At 43.0% G+C, this 21,734-nt stretch overlaps 1 protein-coding gene across 3 annotated transcripts in view; it reads left to right on the forward strand.

Annotated features, from left to right (window-relative positions):
- Positions 1-21,734, forward strand: part of exoc2 (exocyst complex component 2) — a 97,006-nt gene that overhangs the window by 68,094 nt on the left and 7,178 nt on the right. For all 3 annotated transcript variants that reach the window (XM_029707823.1, XM_029707824.1, XM_029707825.1), the window contains 9 exons: positions 2,261-2,320; positions 3,384-3,445; positions 3,533-3,599; positions 4,543-4,659; positions 5,194-5,335; positions 10,979-11,034; positions 11,169-11,291; positions 14,045-14,106; positions 14,463-14,522. In XM_029707823.1, coding sequence (XP_029563683.1) covers positions 2,261-2,320; positions 3,384-3,445; positions 3,533-3,599; positions 4,543-4,659; positions 5,194-5,335; positions 10,979-11,034; positions 11,169-11,291; positions 14,045-14,106; positions 14,463-14,522 — 749 coding nt within the window. The remainder of the gene's footprint in view (positions 1-2,260; positions 2,321-3,383; positions 3,446-3,532; positions 3,600-4,542; positions 4,660-5,193; positions 5,336-10,978; positions 11,035-11,168; positions 11,292-14,044; positions 14,107-14,462; positions 14,523-21,734) is intronic.

A 21,734-nucleotide genomic window follows, 5' to 3' on the forward strand; every position in this document is an offset into this window, starting at 1 on the left:
CATTTGAAAGATATATCTCCTAAATCTAACCACGCTGTCCGATTTTCAGAGGCATTACGGAGAATGCATAAAGTTAGGTTATGTGAGGAGAGTACATTGACAATAGCTGCGTGTAATGTTTAGCCAATTCAAAGAAGGGCATCAACAGACAGAAAACTAGCTAGAATTATGCACTTACCTTTGACAATCTGCATCAGATGACACTCATAGGACATTATGTTATACAATACATGCATTTTTAGTTCCATCAAGTTCATATTTATATCCAAAAACAGCATTTACAGTCGCGGTGAAATTCAGAATTTTTTTCGGCTCGAATGCACCCAGTGAATCCAGCATTACAAATCACGGAATTACTATTCGAAAACATTGGTAAATTATAATATTGTCATTCAAAGAATAATATATTATCATCTCGTAATTGCTACCGAAGGGCCAGATCTCAAAATAACTTTACTGGGAAATCACATTTTGTATAAACTGGGTACTATGCTAACAACAATAAGCTATATGCTAAGCTAAGCTAAGCTATACCGTTAGCATTAGCATCATCTAATATCGATAATAACATTCTAAATATCCCCTTACCTTTGATTATCTCCATCAGAAGGCGCTGCCAGAGATCCCAGGTCCAGAACAAATGTGGTTTCTTTTGACAAAGTTCATAATTTATGTCCAAATAGTTAGCGTTCAGTAGGCTCCCACAAAATGAGGTGGGCAGTGTAAAGTCACGTCGAAAAACTAAAGAAAACCTAGTAAATAATCTATTTACGTTTGTTTAAACATGTCAAACGTTGTTTAGCACTAATCTTTTGTTCCATTTTTAACGTGAAACATCAGTAAACATCAGTAATATTTTCACACAACCTATCAAGTGTCTAGAATAAACGATAATGACAAAGGCACTCTTCTCAGATTCATGCGCAGGCGCAAAAAATGAAGTGATGACGTGTCAACTTGTAAGCTTTCTAATTCGGTGTGTATTTATCACAGATGCTTCAAACAACTTTCTAAAGATCGTTGACATCTAGTGGAAGCCGTAGGAGTTGCGAACTGAATCCTTTCTCACTGTGGTATCTTTAAAACAATGACACTAAATAGTACAGCCACAAAATTCTCATTTTTTTTAATCTATTTTTCTCAGGTTTCTGCCTGCAATATGAGTTTTGTTATACTTACAGACACCATTCAAACTGTTTTAGAAAATTCAGAGTGTTTTCTATCCGAATGTGTTAATAATATGCATATCCTAGCTTCTGAGTTGGTGTAGGAGGCAGTTAAAAATGGGCACATATTTTTTTCAAAATTCTCAATACTGCCCCCGTGGCCCGTAGAGGTTAACAACATTGACATCAGCAAACCGCTCGCCCACACGACACCATACACGCTGTCTGCCATCTGCCCGGTACAGTTGAAACCGGATTCATCCGTGAAGAGCACACTTCTCCAGCGTGCCAGTGGCAATCGAAGGTGAGCATTTTCCCACTGAAGTCGGTTATGACGCCAAACTGCAGTCAGGTCAAGACCCTGGTGAGGACAACGAACATGCAGATGAGCTTCCCTGAGACGGTTTCTGACAGTTTGTGCAGAAATGATTTGGTTGTCCAAACCAACAATTTCATCAGCTGTCCTGGTGGCTGGTCTCAGACAATCCCGCAGATGAAGAAGCCAGATGTGGTGGTACTGGGCTGGCGTGGTTACACGTGGTCTGCGGTTGTGAGACCGGTTGGATGTACTGACAAATTCTTTAAAACAATGTTGGGGGCGGCTTATGGTAGAGAAATTAACATTAAATTATCTGGCAACAGCTCTGGTGGACATTCCTGCAGTCAACATGCCAATTGCGTGCTCCCTCAAAACTTGAGACATCTGTGGCTTGTGTTGTGTGACAAAACTGCACATTTTAGAGTGTCCTTTTATTGTCCAGAGCACAAGGTGCACCTGTGTAATGATCATGCTGTTTATTCAGCTTCTTGATATGCCACACCTGTCAGGTGGATAGATTATCTTGGCAAAGGAGAAATGCTCAATAACAGGGATGTAAACAAATTTGTGCACAAAATTGGAGAGAAAGAAGCTTTTTGTGCGCAAGGAACATTTCTGGGATCTTGATTTATTCAGCTCATGAAACATGGGACCAACACTTTACATGTTGTGTTTATATTTTTGTTCAGTATGGATGGTGGTGTATTGGACCACATTACTGCGTGATAGTTGGTTTTATGCACTATGCTGTCTAACCCTCCTCTCTTGTCTTCAGATCCTCCAGTTGGATCAGGCCCAAGATCAAGCCTCAGAGCTCTGTGTGGACATCATGAGGGTACTGTACTGTCACTACAGACTAGGTTTACACTATATTTCACCACAATAATACAGATTAGCGATTAAGATTACGGTATAGTTCAACATAGGAATCCCTTCAGTTTACTGGTACTGTAGTTAGCATGAATTTATGGTACTACTATCACAAGAGAATAGGTGTACAGTATATTTCACTCTAGTGAAGGGACTCCTACAGGTCACAGGTAGTTTATTGCTACAATGCTCAAATTCAGTAGACATTTAGGAACGGTTTCCAGGACACAGATTAAGACTAGTCAACACCTTCAATGGAGAATCTCCATTAAGAATGCTTTTTAGTACTGGATTAGGCTTCATCTATGTCCGGGAAACCGGCCCTTAGATTATTGTAGCCTTTTACCTTTGTAGCAGGAATGGACCAGGAAGCTCTGTGAGAGGATCATGAAGGTATAGTACTATAGAGTAAAGATAAGGATTACATCATATTTCGCCATAGGAATATCTACAGTTTACTAGTAGTTTACTGTAGGTCTACAGTGCACAAATTCAGTTGAAATGTATTAATTATTGTAGACTTGTACTTTCTGAGCAGGTTCGAGAGCAGGTGAAAAAGCTCTAAGGAGATCAATAAGGTACTGTATGGTACAGAGTAGATACATGACTAGGATTACACCATAGGAATCCCTACAGATGATAGGTCAGGGGTAGGCAACTACATTCAGCCGCGTGCTGATTTTTGACTGAGTGGATGGTCAGCGGGCCAGAATATAATTCTAATAATTTCAACACTGAAAATTGACCACAACTAAGCCCAAAAAGAGATTGAATTTCAAATAAAAAATATAATTTTATACCTTGATTACATTGAGACACGATCACGTGACCATTTTTTTTACAACAAACAATTTCCTTGCAGGGTGGTTTTGGCCCACGGGCCACCTGTTGCCCACCCCTGTTATATGTAGTTTACTGTAGGTTTACAGAGCAGTCCATTCACCCCACTCCTTTTTAAAATAGTAGACTGTTACTGTTGCCTGAGTGACTGACCTGTCTCTGACACTGACCTGTAACATCTCTTCCAGGTGTTTGTCAACTGCCTGGAGCAGCTGAGCAATAAAACAGATGGAGACATCGACACTTCACAGTGAGTACAGGTAGGGACTTTACATCCAGTGCCATTTTGTGTGTGTCTGCGTTAGTGTGTTTTTGAACTATGTGTGTGTATTCTCAGTATATCAGTGGACCTTGCCTCTCCAGACTCATTCAGTGGCCTTCAGGAAGACTTCTGTGCAACACCGGTAAGAAGATCTGAATTTTCTCAGACTGAGACTACAGGCCTCAATTGAACTCAATCTACCTCAATCTCACACTACAGGATTGCCAATGTCAATGAGCGTTCTCAATGAGGGTTATTTTTCTTACAATCTAACCCCCCTACACACACACACACACACACACACACACACACACACACACACACACACACACACGTGTATCTCCTTCACTGGTAAACCAAACCAATCTGTTATGATGCTGTTTCCTAGTTGTGGACAGGAAGCAGACACAACCTAATTTCCTGTATGTGTCCAGATGAGAGTGAATGGGCCTGGGTGTGTAGAGGAGGGGGAGGAAGAGAAAGGGGAGTTTTTGGTAAAGGGAAATAGAGCAGGGTGCAGACGGGGTTTCCCCTGATCTCTAGCAGGGCTGAGTCGGTGAGACAGCCAGACAATATTCAGGGCACATGCCAGAGTTCAGGCCTACAGAACCACTTTAAGACATTATCATATGGAGTACCAGACATCTCACTGAAATACAGTAAGGCCTCAAAGAGACGGTGGGCTGGTAGGCCATAGATTGACATGGTCTACAGAGACTGGAAGTGTTGAAAAATAATAGAAGACTAGAATTCTTATAATAAAAGGAGTTGCCACAGTAACCAAATTATTTGAGATTGTCTATTAAGACCAGAACCTCCTCTTTTAGGAGTGAACACTACCTGTTACACTAATCCTGTCAGTGAGGTTGTCAGTTAGGTAACTGTTATAATTGACCTTGTATCATTGAAGAAAACCCGGTGTGTAGTATGGCGTAAAACAGCATTTTACTCAACTCCATTAAAACAGGGATGGAGTCAATGATGAGATTAACTGACAGATGCTCATAAACCATCACTCAACATAACAAATCCAACATTCTGAACTTTTTACCGGTGTGTGTGTGCGCATCTCTTTCTCTCTATAGGAGCAGCGTCTGCTGATCATCCTGAGTAACTGTCAGTACCTGGAGAAACACACCTTCCTTAACATGGCTGAACACTTTGAGAAACACGGCTTCACCGGGACTGACAGGATCACACAGGTTAGTAGAGAGGACACACACAAACACAGACACAAACAGACACACACACAGTTAACTGTCAGAAACAGCAAACAGTTAACTGGCTCCTTAGGTGTTTAGTTTTTGGTGTTCTTTGAAGAAGAAGATTTGTCACCAAAGAGTTGATGAGAAATGATGTTTTGGGGCAGAACGATTACTCTCTGTTTCTCTTTAAACAGCTAAAGGTCAGATCTCTGAGTCAGTCTCCTTCTCTCTCACACACACACTCATACAGACAGATATTGGTTGGCTGTTCCTGTAAAAACAGGTAAACGGCTTGTGTTTTTTAGAAACATGGCCTGTAAGCAGTTGGTTCAAAACCAGGATCTATATTGTGACTATAAGAAAATAAATCAAGTTCCTGTAAAAGCACTTTGTGACAGCTGCTGATGTAAGAATCGATTTCTAAGTACATTTCATTGAAATTTGATTGATGTCTCTACCTCTGTTTCCAGGTGAGTGTCTGTGTAGCTGTGTACAGGTGTTGTTTAGGTTTGTCTCTACCTCTGTTTCCAGATGAGTGTCCATGCAGTGAAGGAGCTGGATGAGAGTCTGTTTGATGCCTACATCGAGAGGAAGTCAGATCCCATCGTAGGATCCCTAGAACCAGGCATCTACGCTGGATACTTTGACTGGAGGGACTGCAGTACACCTACAGGTACAAACACACTCTCTCTCTCTCTCTCTCTCTCTCACACACACACACACACACACACACACACACACACACACACACACACACACACACACACACACACACACACACACACACACACACACACACAGATATAGGCTGTCTACTTTGATTTATTTTATATAACCTTTATTTAACTAGGCAAGTCAGTTAAGAATAAATTCTTATTTACAGTACACCTGCAGGTACACATAAATGTATTTCTCTAATTTTTATAATTTTCTCTCTGCATTGTTGGGAAGGGCCCGTAAGTAAGTGTTTCACTGTTAGTCTACACCTGTTGTCTACCAAGCATGTGACAAATGTGATTTGATTTGATCTAACCTGTCTACGTCCATTGGCGCAACTGCACACCTTTTTACACACCTTAATCACAGGACATTATGGACTGAGGCCAGTATTCAAACCAACACAGATTAACCACCTGTACACTGCGATAGACTTTTAAATGCAATTTCGCAGACGTTTGTGGAGATTGCATTCGCAATGTTGAGTTCTTCCACCAAGCCACAGATGTAACAGAGAGAGGGGGGTTTACCCATAATAACCCTTGACCTATCTATCCTCTAGGGCTTATCTCCAAAAGCAATCAACCTTACGGCTTGTCTGGGGAACATTATGGCAGAGGTTTTCAAACTGGGGTCTGCAGCCCCCTAAGGTTCCATAGAGGCACTGCAGGGGTTCTGCAAAATGATTTTATGAATATCGCTAGCTTCAACAGAATACCATGTGTCTCTGCATCCAGTATGAAGGAAGTTAGTGCTAGTTTCACGAGCCAATGCTAAAGTTTCAAGTTTGATTAGTCGTATGTACGACTATGGTATACACATGGTATACACATACACATGGTATACACATACACATGGTATACACATACACATGGTATACACATACACATGGTATACACAGTCCAATGAAATGCTTACTTGCAGGTTCCTTCTCCACAAGCCAACAACAATAAGAAATGATAAAAGATAAGAATAGGAACATAAAGTAAATGGCTCAGTAGAATATAATAAACATGTTAGCATCAGTATAATACATGAAGGCACAATTCATAGTCCAATGTTTACACATGTTTTGGAAAAGCTGGGATTGGGGGGGCAAGTGTTTAAATTGTGCAGTATTTAGCAATCATAATAAGAGTCTGGCAGCAGCAGTTGTGATGTGTGTGTGTAGCATGAATGTACAGTACCAGTCAAACGTTTGGACACACTTACTCATTCAAAGGTTTTTCTTTATTTTGACAATTTTCTACATTGTAAAATAATAGTGAAGACATCAAAACTATGAAATAACACATGTAATCATATACAAACCAAAAAAGTGTTAAACAATTCTTCAAAGTAGCCACCTTTTGGGGGGGGGTTATACAGAAAATAGCCCTATTTGGTAAAAGACCAAGTCCATATTATGGCAAGAACAGCTCAAATAAGCATAGAGAAACAACAGTCCATCATTACTTTAAGACATGAAGGTCAGTCAATCTGGAAAATTTCAAGAACTTTGAAAGTTTCTTCAAGTTCAGTCGCAAAAACCATCAAGGACTATGATGAAACTGGCTCTCATGAGGACCACCACGGGAAAGGAAGACCCAGTGTTACCTCAGCTGCAGAGGATAAGTTCATTAGAGTTAACTGCACCTCGGATTGCAGCCCAAATAAATGCTTCACAGAGTTCAAGTAACAGACACATCTCAACAACAACTTTTCAGAAGAGACTGCGTGAATCAGGCCTTCATGATCCAATTGCTGCAAAGAAACCACTACTAAAGGACATGAAATAAGAATAAGAGACTTGCTTGGGCCAAGAAACATGAGCAATGGAGATTAGACCGGTGAAAATCTGTCCTTTGGTCTGATGAGTCCAAAATTGAGATTTTTGGTTCCAACCACTGTGTCTTTGTGAGACGCAGAGTAGGTGAACGGATGACATCCATATGTGTGGTTCCTACGGTGAAGCATGGAGGAGGAGGTGTGATGGTGTGGGGCTGCTTTGCTGGTGACACTGTCTGTGATTTATTTAGAATTCAAGGCACAGTTATTCTGCAGCGATACGCCATCCCATCTGGTTTGCGCTTAGTGGGACTATCATCTGTTTTTCAACAGGACAATGACCCAAAACACACCTCCAGACTGTGTAAAGGCTATTTGACCAAGATGGAGAGTGATGGTGCTGCATCAGATGACCTGGCTTCCACAAACCTGACCTCAACCTTAATGAGATGGTTTGGGATGAGTTGGATCGCAGATTGAAGGAAAAGCAGCAAACAAGTGCACATCATATGTGGGAACTCCTTCAAGACTATTGGAAAAGCATTCCTCATAAAGCTGGTTGAGAGAATGCCAAGAGAATGCCAAGTGTGAATAATCTAAAATATGTTTGGATTTGTTTAACATTTTTTGTTACTTATGTGTTATTGATTCCATATGTATTATTTCATAGTTTTGATGTTTTCACTATTATTCTACAATGTAGAAAATAGTTTAAAAAAATCTGAAAAACCCTTGAATGAGCAGGTGTTTCCAAACTTTTGACTGGTAGTGTATATGTGTGTGAGTGAGTGGATGAGTTAGCAAGTGAGCGCATGTGTGTTAAGGTGCGGAGAATCCGAGCAGGTGGTCAGTCCAGTTCAAGTGTTCAGCAGTCTGATGGCTTGTAGATACCAACAGACTCAGAGACTGTTTCTATCAGACCTCATGCTCCGATGCCTGCCCGACGGTAAGGGAGTGAACTGCTCATGGCTGGGGTGTATGGGGTCCTTGATGATGCTGCGGGACTTCCTCATGCACCGTTTCAAGTAGATGTCCTGGATGGGTGGGAGCACGGTCCCAGTGATGTATTCAACCTTCTTCACCACACACTGGACGGACTTCTGGTCGTGGACACAGCAATTCCTGTACCAGGCTGTGATGCAACCGGTCAGGACGCTCTCGATGGTGCAGAGGTAGTATTTGGAGAAGACCCAGGGTGACTTGCTGATTTTCTTCAGCTGCCTTAGGAAGTAGAGACACTGTTGCACCCTCTTGACAAGATTGGTGTTGTTGTTGGTCCATGACAAATCCTCTGTGATGTGGACGCAGTGAAACTTAACTGCTTACTCTCTCTACTGCAGTCCCCTTGATGTGGATCAGGGCATGTTCCCTCCTCTGCTTCCTGAAGTCAACAACTCCTTTGCTTTGCTGATGTTGAAGGAGAGTTTGTTGTCCTGGCACCACAATACCAGTTCACTTACGTCCTCCCTGTGGTCTGCCCGTCAGTATAATAGTGATTTTGTCAGACATCATAGGGCAGAAGCTCTATAGAGATGATGACTTGGAATGAAATAATAAAGTCATCAAATAAAACAAATATTTTATTAAAGTAAATGAATGTGAATAAATGATGGTTAGTAAGTGATTAGCAGAAATGGGCAGTCACTACCATCATGACATTCAACCCACATAATCCATAGTGCTTTTAATGAAAAAATAAATAATTAAGGAAATCGAAAACCGGGATTTATTTTTCATAATCCAACCGAAACAACCTCAAAAAGCAGTAATCGCTCAGCACTAACTAAATGTCTCTGTGTGTCCTGAAGTTTTACAATGAACAGTGCTTGGATGTGCTTAGCCTGATGTTCACAACTTCACATGCAGTCCACTCTTAGTCTACTCTGCATTAGGGTTGTATCACAATATTTTTACCATGGCAAATGAAATCATCAAGCAGATCAAACTTTTTGTCCTTTAAAAACCTGCTGTATGTAAAATATTGTGTGCTATAGCTGGGAAAATAAATACATGTGACTCTGGATGAAAACATAGTGTTTGTTTCCAACATTAGGACTGTTTTCCTAAAGAAGTTAAATCCGAGTATCGCAATACTGGTATCGTCCCAGCCCTACTTTATTGGCACCTTACCAAGGCTACCCTTCATATCTGCCTGTTGTGTATTTATCCACGAAAATATTCTCTCTGTCTCTGTCTATATTTTCTCTACAAGCTAGTCATCAGTTGTTGTGGGTGAGGGAGCTCAAACCCTGAATCTTCAGTGAATTCTTCATACAATCATACACACACACTCTAAATTGAAGTGATGTTAGAAGTGACATGGACATATCATTCTGGTCTGTGGTTTTGTGTGTGTGTATGCACATATACACACACACACACACACACATAGCACATCCATGTGTACGAGGCTGTGCACAGGTGAAACTTGTGTGTGGTTTACGTACCTTAAAACAGGAAGTTTGTGTGTGCGCCACTCCCCTATGCTCCTCAATGTTCCAGGGAGAAAAAGTGGTGCCTTTTACGATTTTGCGTGTTCCGCTAATAGTGAAACAGGAACATTTGGGCTTATTAACCACAGCTATAAGGAATAGGATATGATACTTTCACTGGCTAAACATGTGGGTGATTGGTGTGTATGCTGAGGCCTGCATTGCCAGCGGAAACAGAAAGACAACTTTCACTGGTTTTGGTCTTTTGTTTTCTCGTGGTAACACTCTTGCCCCCTGGAGGGATTAATCTTTAAAGCACCAGACAATCATCTCATTTATATTTATTATATTGTCTTCTCAACATGGCATTGGGGATGTGACAAATGGAAAAGTTTTCTTAATATTTAAACGGCCATTTGTTAAAAGGCTAAGAATTTTTTATAGAATTCCATGTGAATTCACAATGCAGCTGTGAATGAGGTTAAAAGGAGCTTTCTATGAAATTTGTCCAACTGTTAACCATGATGACGTAGTGGTGGAGAGTCGACTCAAAAATTATTTCTCGACTCGTTGCATGTCGACTCCAGTGTCAACTCCCATTTCTAAGTGTCAAGATTCAGTATTTTTGGAACGGAGGAGACTGACTTGTTGCTGTACTTCCGAGAACACAAACACTCGCATCTTTCATAGCAAGGGACAGAGATAGAATTTAATTGAATTGACAGAGGAGATGGACAAAGTATAGGCAGGACGGCCACCAGGCAGACAGTCAGAACGGTGCACTAGGCCTATCAATTGGCAATCAAAAGCTGTATCTCACAATGGAATGCTGTATCTCACAATTTCTTGGCTTGCAATGTCTGCAACTTCAGTAAAGCAGGGCCTATGGTCAATGAATAGGCTAGGATGCTGAGATGAGCTTTCGCACAGTCACACACAGTATCTGCGCATGTGCACAGGTTTACTTCACATTGTTCACAGTGTGGTAGCCAGGGCACCAGAATTTACCACTATGCTGTTAACTTTCCCCAGGCCTTCATAGCCTATTGTTTAGTTAGACTATAACACGGAAACTGGGATTCAAATGTTGTTGTTAGGGATTTTTCTTAACGTCAAGGATCCCAACTTCGTTTATACATTTAAATGTTCACACTCCTACTTAGGGGTGCCATTACACGTTATACACCCACCATTCTCAAGGTTGATTGGAGAATACGTACATTATATGGCTCATCTCAACCTCTACCAATAGAAATAACTACTTTCGATCTTTCCTCGCCCACTGCATTTCAGTCTAGTCTTATAGTAAAAGAGAACTGATAAATGTGTTAGGTCTGGGATCAGTTTCATATGATCGGTTTTGGGTTTTGACGTTATTATGAAACTACCTTTTTTCCAAGGTGTGAGGAACTACCTGAAGGAAGCCTTGGTCAACATCATCACTGTTCATGCTGAGGTAAGGCATTGGCCTTTCTGTATAATGAAGAGATGCATGACAAAAATTATTGGGGTCCTTCTGTAATGAGTAGAGCAGTCAGTCAGTAGTCAAAGAGAGAGTTTGATCTCTCTCTCCTCTCTCCTCTCTCTCAGGTCTTCACAGTGTCAAAGGAGCTAGTTCCCAGGGTTCTGACTAGAATCATTGATGGTGTGGCAGAGGAGATGAGCCGTCTCATGCAGTGTGTGTCATCCTTCAGCATGAACGGAGCCATACAGGTACACCACGCACACACACACTTTCAGATGTGTCTCTCTCTCTCTCTCTCTCTCTCTCTCTCTCTCTCTCTCGTCAAATGAAGAGCCACCAACTAGGGGGATTTACCCTCTTTTACTGATGATTCTAAACCCCAGCACCTCTACCAGACCAGCTACTGGTATACTACATTTTACATTTACGTCATTTAGCAGATGCTCTTATCCAGAGCGACTTACAAATTGGTGCATTCACCTTATGATATCCAGTGGAACAACCACTTTACAATAGTACATCTCTATTTTTTTTGGGGGGGGGGTTAGAAGGATAACTTTATCCTATCCCAGGTATTCCTTAAAGAGGTGGGGTTTCAGGTGTCTCCGGAAGGTGGTGATTGACTCCGCTGTCCTGGCGTCGTGAGGGAGCTTGTTCCACCATTGGGGTGCCAGAGCGGCGAACAGTTTTGACTGGGCTGAGCGGGAACTGTGCTTCCGCAGAGGTAGGGGGGCCAGCAGGCCAGAGGTGAATGAATGCAGTGCCCTTGTTTGGGTGTAGGGACTGATCAGAGTCTGAAGGTACGGAGGTGCCGTTCCCCTCACAGCTCCGTAGGCAAGCACCATGGTCTTGTAGCAGATGCGAGCTTCAACTGGAAGCCAGTGGAGTGTGCGGAGGAGCGGGGTGACGTGAGAGAACTTGGGAAGGTTGAACACCAGACGGGCTGTGGCGTTCTGGATGAGTTGTAGGGGTTTAATGGCACAGGCAGGGAGCCCCGCCAACAGCGAGTTGCAGTAATCCAGACGGGAGATGACAAGTGCCTGGACTAGGACCTGCGCCGCTTCCTGTGTAAGGCAGGGTCGTACTCTGCGAATGTTGTAGAGCATGAACCTACAGGATCGGGTCACCGCCTTGATGTTAGCGGAGAACGACAGGGTGTTGTCCAGGGTCACGCCAAGGCTCCTGGGAGGAGGACACAATGGAGTTGTCAACCGTGATGGCGAGATCATGGAACGGGCAGTCCTTCCCCGGGAGGAAGAGCAGCTCCGTTTTACCGAGGTTCAGCTTGAGGTGGTGATCCGTCATTCACACTGATATGTCTGCCAGACATGAGGAGATGCGATTCGCCTCCTGGTTATCAGAAGGGGGAAAGGAGAAGATTAATTGTGTGTCGTCTGTGTAGCAATGATAGGAGAGACCATGTGAGGATATGACAGAGCCAAGTGACTTGGTGTATAGCGAGAATAGGAGAGGGCCTAGAACTGAGCCCTGGGGGACACCAGTGGTGAGAGCACGTGGTGCGGAGACAGATTCTCGCCACGCCACATGGTAGGAGCGACCTGTCAGGTAGGACGCAATCCAAGAGTGAGCCGCGCCAGAGATGCCCATACTCGGAGAGGGTGGAGAGGAGGATCTGATGGTTCACAGTATCTAAGGCAGCAGATAGGTCTAGAAGGATAAGAGCAGTGGAGAGAGAGTTAGCTTTAGCAGTGCGGAGAGCCTCCGTGACACAGAGAAGAGCAGTCTCAGTTGAATGACCAGTCTTGAAACCTGACTGATTTGGATCAAGAAGGTCATTCTGGGAGAGATAGCAAGAGAGCTGGCCAAGGACGGCACGCTCAAGAGTTTTGGAGAGAAAATAAAGAAGGGATACTGGTCTGTAGTTGTTGACATCGGAGTGATCGAGTGTAGGTTTTTTGAGAAGGGGTGCAACTCTCGCTATTTTGAAGACGGAAGGGACGTAGCCAGCGGTCAAGGATGAGTTGAAAAGCGAGGTACTACACTCTACAGTCCAAACTGAGGATACTTTAAATTACCCTAAAGTGCTCTATTAAATGCCCAGTGCAGTCACTGTTTTATACAGTATATATTTCCACACTATGAAGTTGGAATTACACTGAAATTATGAAAATGATGATAACTGCTCTTTTAGTGTAAGAGCTGTTTGAAAAGACTGCCAGAAATGTCAGCTTGTTTTGGTGGGATGGAGTTTTGGCCTGCCTGGTGTAAATGAGTTAATAGACCAATAAGAAAGAGCTCTAAACCCCTGCCAATAACAGCTAGTTTTCAGTTTTCCCTTCCCCACTCAGACCACTCCCAGACAGTCCGAGCAAAATTCTTGCTTGAGAAAGTGCTCTTTGCGAAGAAGCTATTTTTGTTTCTTTTTTACCATTTTAATTACAGTAAAAAAATATTTGATGTTGAAATAAAAACTGCTGCACTGGACCTTTTAACCTCATTTACCCATTATTTATTTTTTCTTTATCCATCTCTCACTCACTCACTCACTCACTCACTCACTCACTCACTCACTCACTCAGGGCTTTATTGGCATGGCATACGTTTACATTGCCAAAGTATGTGAAATAGATGATAAACAATAAAAAATGAACAGTAAACATTACACTTAAAAAGGTTCCAAAAGAATAAAGATGTCATATTATGTCTATATACAGTGTTGTAATGATGTGCAAATAGTTAAAGTACAAAAGGTAAAATAAATAAAACATAAATATGGGTTGTATTTACAATGGGGTTTGTTCTTCACTGGTTGCCCTTTTCTTGTGGCAACAGGTCACAAATATTGCTGCTGTGATGGGACACTGTGGTATTTCACCCAATAGATTTGGGAGTTTATCAAAATTGGATTTGTTTTCGAATTCTTTGTGGGTCTGTGTAATCTGACTGAAATATGTGTCTCCTATATGGTCATACATTTGGCAGGGGGTTAGGAAGTGCAGCTGTTTCCACCTCATTTCACTCTCTCTCTCACTCTCTTCAGGCCCGTTTGGAGATAAATGCTCTGAGAGATGTTGTAGCCTCCTACCTGTCATCTGAGAGCCAGTAAGACCCCAAAAACACTCCCTGAGACTGTACTGTACTACACCACTACACACCTATGTACCACACGCACACATACACTTCACACACACTGTGCATACTACTGTATACACGTACATATGTTACAGAAACTACACAGTACTCTCACTGTCTTTCCTGTAAGTCCCATTAATCTTACCCACACCTTCTACCAGACACTCTCTAGTCTACATTACCTGGGGGTACTGTACATTGAAAAGGAAGCGAAAGCAGCACTCCAGCTAGTTTAATCTGTTTTTGTGTGATGGTATGTCTCCTCCTTTGTGTAGTAGAATGTTGGTGTGTGTCGTGTCGTGTCAACTGTGTGTATCTTGTTTCAGCGCCAACTTCAAGCAGGCTCTGGAGGCCCTCCCCCAGTTACACAGTGGAGCAGACCAAAAGTAAGTCATTCATCAAGGGTAATACCGGTTCCAGTTAAAATATGGAGCGAATTCAGTGCCAACAGAAACTGTATTTGATTTCATTATTTTTGAATTTGTATTTAGATATTGAATTCATTATTTTTGAGTTTGTAATGCACAAATTGAGCCGTTGAGTTCATAAATTGAACTTGTATTTCATGATTTTAAACTGATTGAATTAATATTGCATTCAGTTTAAAATTCTATTTAATTGAATATTAAAATTCTATATTTATATATTCAATTTCAATATGGTAAATATTGCATTCATTGCCCTGGTATCAAGTTTATAAACTATAATTTCAAGTTTACCAAAGTTTCAAACATTCAACTTCTTAAATGCGTTCGGATTCAGTCTTCAAATTCAGTTCTCTACATTCAGATTCAAAATCAGAGTTAACATCCTGGTACTTTGCCAGCAAGGAATGGTAGAAGAGAACAGATAGAATCTTTGTGTTAAACAGATTTCTGAAGCCAATGTGGCATTTTGAATACACTTTCTTCCTATGATTTTGGTTCTAGCGTTTGGGCTGAGATATTATGACTTAATTCCTGAAAGCTAAGACTCTCTGGAATACGGTTGTGCATTCTGTTCCCCTCTATGATGCTCAAAGGACTCGTTAGAAGGGAGTGCGACAAAAAACGCAATTTGGCCCCAATAACAATACAGTTTCATAGCCCTTCGAAGGATAGCTTTTCCACTTTCTAATTAATCTTGCTCTTGTGACTGACTGGATTCGAACCGGGTCTCCTGCATGTCAGAAGACTGTGTTAGCCCACTTATACTAACATCTAATAGGCTAATTTCAGGCTCCAGGGATATTAGTGGTCAGAAATGCACTACATGACCAAAAGTATGTGGACACCTGCTCGTCAAACATCTCATTCCAAAATCATGGGCATTAATGTGGAGTTGGTCCCCCCTTTGCTGCTATAACAGCTTCCACTCTTCTGGGAAGGCTTTCCACTAGATGTTGGAACATTGCTGCGAGGTCAGCATTGGTGTTGCGCGATTAGGCCTGGCTCGCAGTTGGCGTTCCAATTCATCCCAAAGGTGTTCGTTGGAGTTGAGGGCAGGGCTCTGTGTAGGCCAGTCAAGTTTTTCCACACCGATCTCGACAAGCCATTTCTGTATGGACCTCGCTTTGTGCACGGGGGCATTATCATGCTGACGCAGGAAAGGGCCTTCCCCAAACTGTCTAGAATGTCATTGTATACTGTAGCGTTAAGATTTCCCTTTACTGGAACTAAGGGGCCTAGCCCGAACTATGAAAAACAGCCACATACCATTATTCTTCCTCCACCAAACTTCACAGTTAGCACTATGCATTGGGGAAGGTAGAGTTCTCCTGGAATCCGCCAAACCCAGATTTGTCCACTAGACTGCCAGATGGTGAAGCGTAATTCATCACAAAAGAGAACACATTTCCACTGCTCCAGAGCCCAATGGCGGCAAGCTTTACACCATTCCAGCCGATGCTTGGCTATGCCTGGCTGCTCGGCCTTGGAAACCCATTTCATAAAGCTCCAGATTAACAGTTCTTGTGCTGACATTGCTTCCAGAGGCAGTTTGGAATTCGGGAGTGAGTGTTGCAACTGAGGACAGACTATTTTTACGCACTACCCCGTTCAGCACTCAGTACAATGTAACTCTCAGGTCTCTTGAGAAGTTACTCATCACGCAAGCATGGTCCCCAAACCACATGTTACACTTCACCCCCCCTTTGACCTCCTCCTCCTCGAAGAGACCCATTCAAGTCACATAACCAATACCTAGGCTTGCCAGAGACTTGAAACTAACAGGCTGTCATTGTAAATAAGAATGTGTTCTTAACTGACTTGCCTAGTTAAATAAAGGTAATATATATATATATTTTAAATAAACACAAACTAACACATGTCAAACTAACATGTCTTCAGGTCTCAGGCAAGTTTCTCATCCCATAAGCATGGACCACCAAACCACACTATTTCGATGAGTAACCTAGCTGGATCTTGAAGAGTTGTATTAGTGTAGCAGATGGGATCTGTGAAACTCACTCCTCAGCCTGAAGTGTTTGCTGGTGCGCATTTGAATACCTTTTTTTATTAATATCTTTTTAATTTCACCTTTATTTAACCAGGTAGGCCAGTTGAGAACAAGTTCTCATTTACAACTGCGACCTGGTTAAACATACAGAAAAATCTATGTACAGTTTGTGCAAATGTAGTAAGGTTAGGGAGGTAAGGCAATAAATAGACCATAGTGGCGAAATAATTTCAATTTAGCATTGACACTGGAGTGATAGATGTGCAGATGATGATGTGCAAGTAGAGATACTGGAGTGCAAAAGAGAAAAAAAAAAAAAAAACATTTATGGGGATGAGGTAGTTGGGTGTGCTATTTACAGATGGGGTGTGTACAGGTGCAATGATCGGTAAGCTGCTCTGACAGCTGATGCTTAAAGTTAGTGAGGAAGATATAAGTCTCCAGCTTCAGTACTTTTTGCAATTCGTTCCAGTCATTAGCAGCAGAGAACTGGAAGGGAAGGCGGCCAAAGGAGGTGTTGGCTTTGGGGATGACCAGTGAAATATAGCTGCTGGAGGGCGTGCTACGGGTGGGTGCTGCAATGGTGACCAGTGAGTTGAGATAAGGCGGGGCTTTACCTAGCAAAGACTTATAGATGACCTGGAGCCAGTGTGTTTGGCGATGAAAATGTAGCGAGGGCCAGCCAACGAGATCATACAGGTCACAGTGGTGGGTAGTATATGGGGCTTTGGTGACAAAACAGATGGTACTGTGATCGACTACATCCAATTTGCTGAGTAGAGTGTTGGAGGTTATTTTGTAAATGACATCGCCGAAGTCAAGGATTGGTAGGATAGTCAGTTTTACAAGGGTATGTTTGGCAGCATGAGTGAAGGAGGCTTTATTGCAAAATAGGAAGCCGATTCTAGATTTTATTTTGGATTGCAGACGCTTAATGTGAGTCTGGAAGGAGAGTTTACAGTCTAACCAGACACCTAGGTATTTGTAGTTGTCCACATATTCTAAGCCAGATCCCTCCAGAGTAGGGATGCTAGGCGGGCGGGCAGGTACAGGCTGCAATCGGTTGAAGAGCATGCATTTAGTTTTACTAGCATTTAAGAGCAGTTGGAGGCCACAGAAGTAGTGTTGTATGGCATTGAAGCTCGTTTGGAGGTTTGTTAACACAGTGTCCAAGGAAGGGCCAGATGTATACAGAATGGTGTCGTCTGCGTAGAGGTGGATCAGAGAATCACCAGCAGCAAGAGCGACATCATTGATATATACAGAGAAAAGAGTCAGCCAAAGAATTGAACCCTGTGGCACCCCCATAGAGACTGCCAGAGGTCCGGACAACAGGCCCTCCGATTTGACACACTGAACTCTATTTGAGAAGTAGTCGGTGAACCAGGCGAAGCAGTTATTTGAGAAACCAAAGCTATTGAGTCTGCCGATAAGAATGCAGTGATTGACAGAGTCGAAAGCCTTGGCCAGGTCGATGAAGACGCCTGCACAGTACTGTCTTTTATCTATGCTGGTTATGATATTGTTTAGGACCTTGAGCGTGGCTGAGGTGCACCCATGACCAGCTCTGAAACCAGATGGCGTAGCGGAGAAGGTACGGTGGGATTCGAAATGGTCGGTGATCTGTTTGTTAACTTGGCTTTCGAAGATTTTAGAAAGGCAGGGCAGGATGGTTATAGGTCTTTAACAGTTTGGGTCTAGACTGTCTGCCCCTTTGAAGAGGGGGATGACCGCGGCCGTTTTCCATTCTTTAGGAATCTCAGACGATACGGAAGAGAGGTTGAACAGGCTAGTAATTGGGGTTGCAATAATGGCAGCGGATAATTTTAGGAAGAGAGGGTCCAGATTGTCTAGCCCAGCTGATAGGATCCAGATTTTGCAGCTATTTTCAGAACATCAGCTATCTGAATTTGGTGAAGGAGAAGCGGGGGGGGGCTTGGGCAAGTTGCTGCAGGGGGTGCTGAGATGTTGGCTGGGGTAGGGGTAGCCAGGTGGAAAGCATGGCCAGCCGTAGAAAAATGCTTATTGAAATTCTCGATTATCATAGATGTATTGGTGGTGATAGCGTTTCTTAGCCTCAGTGCAGTGGGCAGCTGGGAGGAGGTTCTCCATGGACTTTACAGTATCCCAAAACTTTTTGGAATTAGTGCTACAGGATGCAAATTTATGTTTGAAAAGGCTAGCCTTAGCTTTCCGAACTGACTGTGTATATTGTTTCCTGACTTCCCTGAAAAGTTGAGTATTGCGGGGGCTATTTGATGCTAATGCAGTACGCTACAGGATGTTTTTGTGCTGGTCAAGGGCAGTCAAATCTGGAGTGAACCAAGGGTTGTATCTGTTCTTAGTTCTACATTTTTTGAATTGGCATGCTTATTTAAGATGATGAGGAAAGCACTTTTAAAGAACAACCAGGCATCCTCTACTGACTTGCTGAGGTCAATATCCTTCCAGGATACCCAGGCCAGGTCGATTAGAAAGGCCTGCTCTCAGAAGTGCTTTAGGGAGCGTTTGACAGTGATGAGGGGTGGTCGTTTGACTGCTGGCCCATTACGGACGCAGGCAATGAGGCAGTGATCGCTGAGATCCTGGTTGAAGACAGCAGAGGAGTATTTGTATGGCAGGTTGGTTAGGATGATATCTATGAGGGTGCCCATGTTTACAGGTTTAGGGTTGTACCTGGTAGGTTCCTTGATAATTTGTGTGAGATTGAGGGCAACTAGTTTAGATAGTAGGACGGCCGGGGTGCTAAATATTTCCGAGTTTAGGTCACCTAACAGTACGATCTCTGAAGATAGATGGGGGGCAATCAATTCACATTTGGTGTCCAGAGCACAGCTGGGGGCTGAGGGGGGTCTATAACAAGCGGCAACAGTGAGAGACTTATTTCTGGAAAGGTGGATTTTTAAAAGTAGAAGCTCGAATTGTTTGGGCACAGACCTGGATAGCATGACAGAACTCTGCAGGCTATCTCTGCAATAGATTGCAACTCTGCCCCCTTTGGCAGTTTCTTGAAATGTTGGAGTTGGGGATGGAAATTTCCGAATTTTTGTGGCCTTCTTAAGCCAGGATTCAGACATGACTAGGACATCAGTGTTGGCGGAGTGTGCTAAAGCAGTGAATAAAACAAATTTAGGGAGGAGGCTTCTGATGTTAACATGCATGAAACCAAGGCTTTTACAGTTACAGAAGTCAATAAATGAGAGCGCCTGGGGAATAGGTGTGGTGCTGGGGGCTACAGGGCCTGGGTTAACCTCTACATCACTAGAGGAACGGGGGAATAGGATAAGGGTACGGCTAAAGGCTATGAGAACTGGTCATCTAGTGCGTTGGGAACAGAGAATAAAAGGGGCAGATTTCTGGGCGTGGTAGAATAGATTCAGGGCATAATGTACAAACAAGGATATGGTAGGATGAGAGTACAGTGGGGGTAAACCTAGGCATTGAGTGACTATGAGAGTGTTTGCATCTCTAGAGACACCAGCTAAGCCAGGTGAGGTCTCCCCATTTGTGGGGTATGTGACAAAAGAGCTATCTAATGCATGTTGAGCTGGACTAGGGTCTCTACAGTGAAATAAAACAAAAACTATCCCAAACAGCAGAAGACGAGGCATATTGACATTAGAGAGAGGCATGTGTAGCGAAGTGACCATAGGGTCCAATGAGCAGCAATAGGTGAGTCCGGGAGCCATTCGGTAGTCGCTATTATGCTAGGCGACCGGGAGGCACGGCGTTCAGAAAGCTAGCGTGCCGGTGCTAGCAGATGGGTGTTTGGCGACATCGCAACGGAAAAGCCTGTTGAAACCACATCGGACGATTACGTCGGCAGACCAGTTGTGATGGATCGGTGGGGCTCCGTGTCGGCAATAAAGGGTCCAGGCCAATTGGCAGAAGAGGTATTGTAGCCCACGAATTAGAGAGTGTACCTCTTCGGCTAGCCAGGAGATGGGCCTAGCTCGAGGCTAGCTCAAGGCTAACTGGTGCTTGCTTCGGAACAGAGGCGTTAGCCAGCAGTAGCCACTTGGTTGTAGCTAGCTAGCTGCGATGATCCAGTGTAATGGCTCAGAGCTTGGGGCAGGAATCTGGTGATGTGGTGGAGAAAAGCAGTCCGATATGCTCTGGGTTGATATCACGCTGTGCAGACTGGCAGGTATTGACCGAGCTAAAGCTGGCTGGTGTCCGGGCTAAAGGTGAAGACCGCTAGCCGTGACTAGTAGCTAGTTAGCTAGCTAGCTTCTGATTGAGGTTCCAGTTATAACGTATAAAAATAGCAGATCCGCACCACATTGGGTGAGGTGGGTTGCAGGAAAGTATATTTAGATCGTAGGCGGAAAGTGAGATTAAAATATATACGAAAAATAACCGATAAGCTGACTATTTACATGGGACAAGACAAACACACGTCCGACTGCTACGCCATCTTGGATACATAGCACGATGGGTTGGTATGCTACAGGAAGGTGGTCGAGTGTGTTGCCGAGGTCCTGAGTTTGAGTTTCTGTATGAGCTGAATCAGAGGGACATGGTACTCGCTAATCAAGCTAGACTGTGATCTACAGGCCTTCAATAGTGTGGCGGGTTGGAATGCTTCAGGAGGGGGGTCACGTGTGTTTGCGAGGCAGAGGTCCTGAGTTCAAGTCTCGGTATAAGCTGAATCAGGTGAAAGCAGTACTGGCTAAGCAAGCGGTGCGTCGTCCTTTACATTAACTTCCTGATCGCTTCCCTATGGGCTTAAGCACATTTTTTGTATTATTTTAATTAACCTTGATTGAAGCAGGGAAATCTCATTGAGACCAAGGCCTCTTTTCCAAGGAAATGTAATTTGCAACATTTACAAATACAAAATACTCTATCATCAACTTACAAATCGCAATTATAAAAAACAAGGCTGTGGCTATTGATCTGACTTTTTCAGGTTCTGACTTCAAGGATCACGTTCTGCACATGTGTAAAATGCAGGGCTCCATTTTACCTGCAGAGAACAGGCTACTCAGACGAATGGTGCTCGTTTAATACATTTAGATCATGTAGAATCAATTTCTGCAAGATCACAATGTTCACAGTATTCTACATAACGGAACCAAATATAATAGCATAGAATAATGTTATTGTAAGACGAAAACACCACTGCATTCAATTGTGAATGATAATTCTTCAAGTTTTAC

The sequence above is a fragment of the Salmo trutta genome, chromosome 22, assembly GCF_901001165.1.
Source record: "Salmo trutta chromosome 22, fSalTru1.1, whole genome shotgun sequence".
Classification (NCBI taxonomy): Eukaryota; Metazoa; Chordata; class Actinopteri; order Salmoniformes; family Salmonidae; genus Salmo; species Salmo trutta.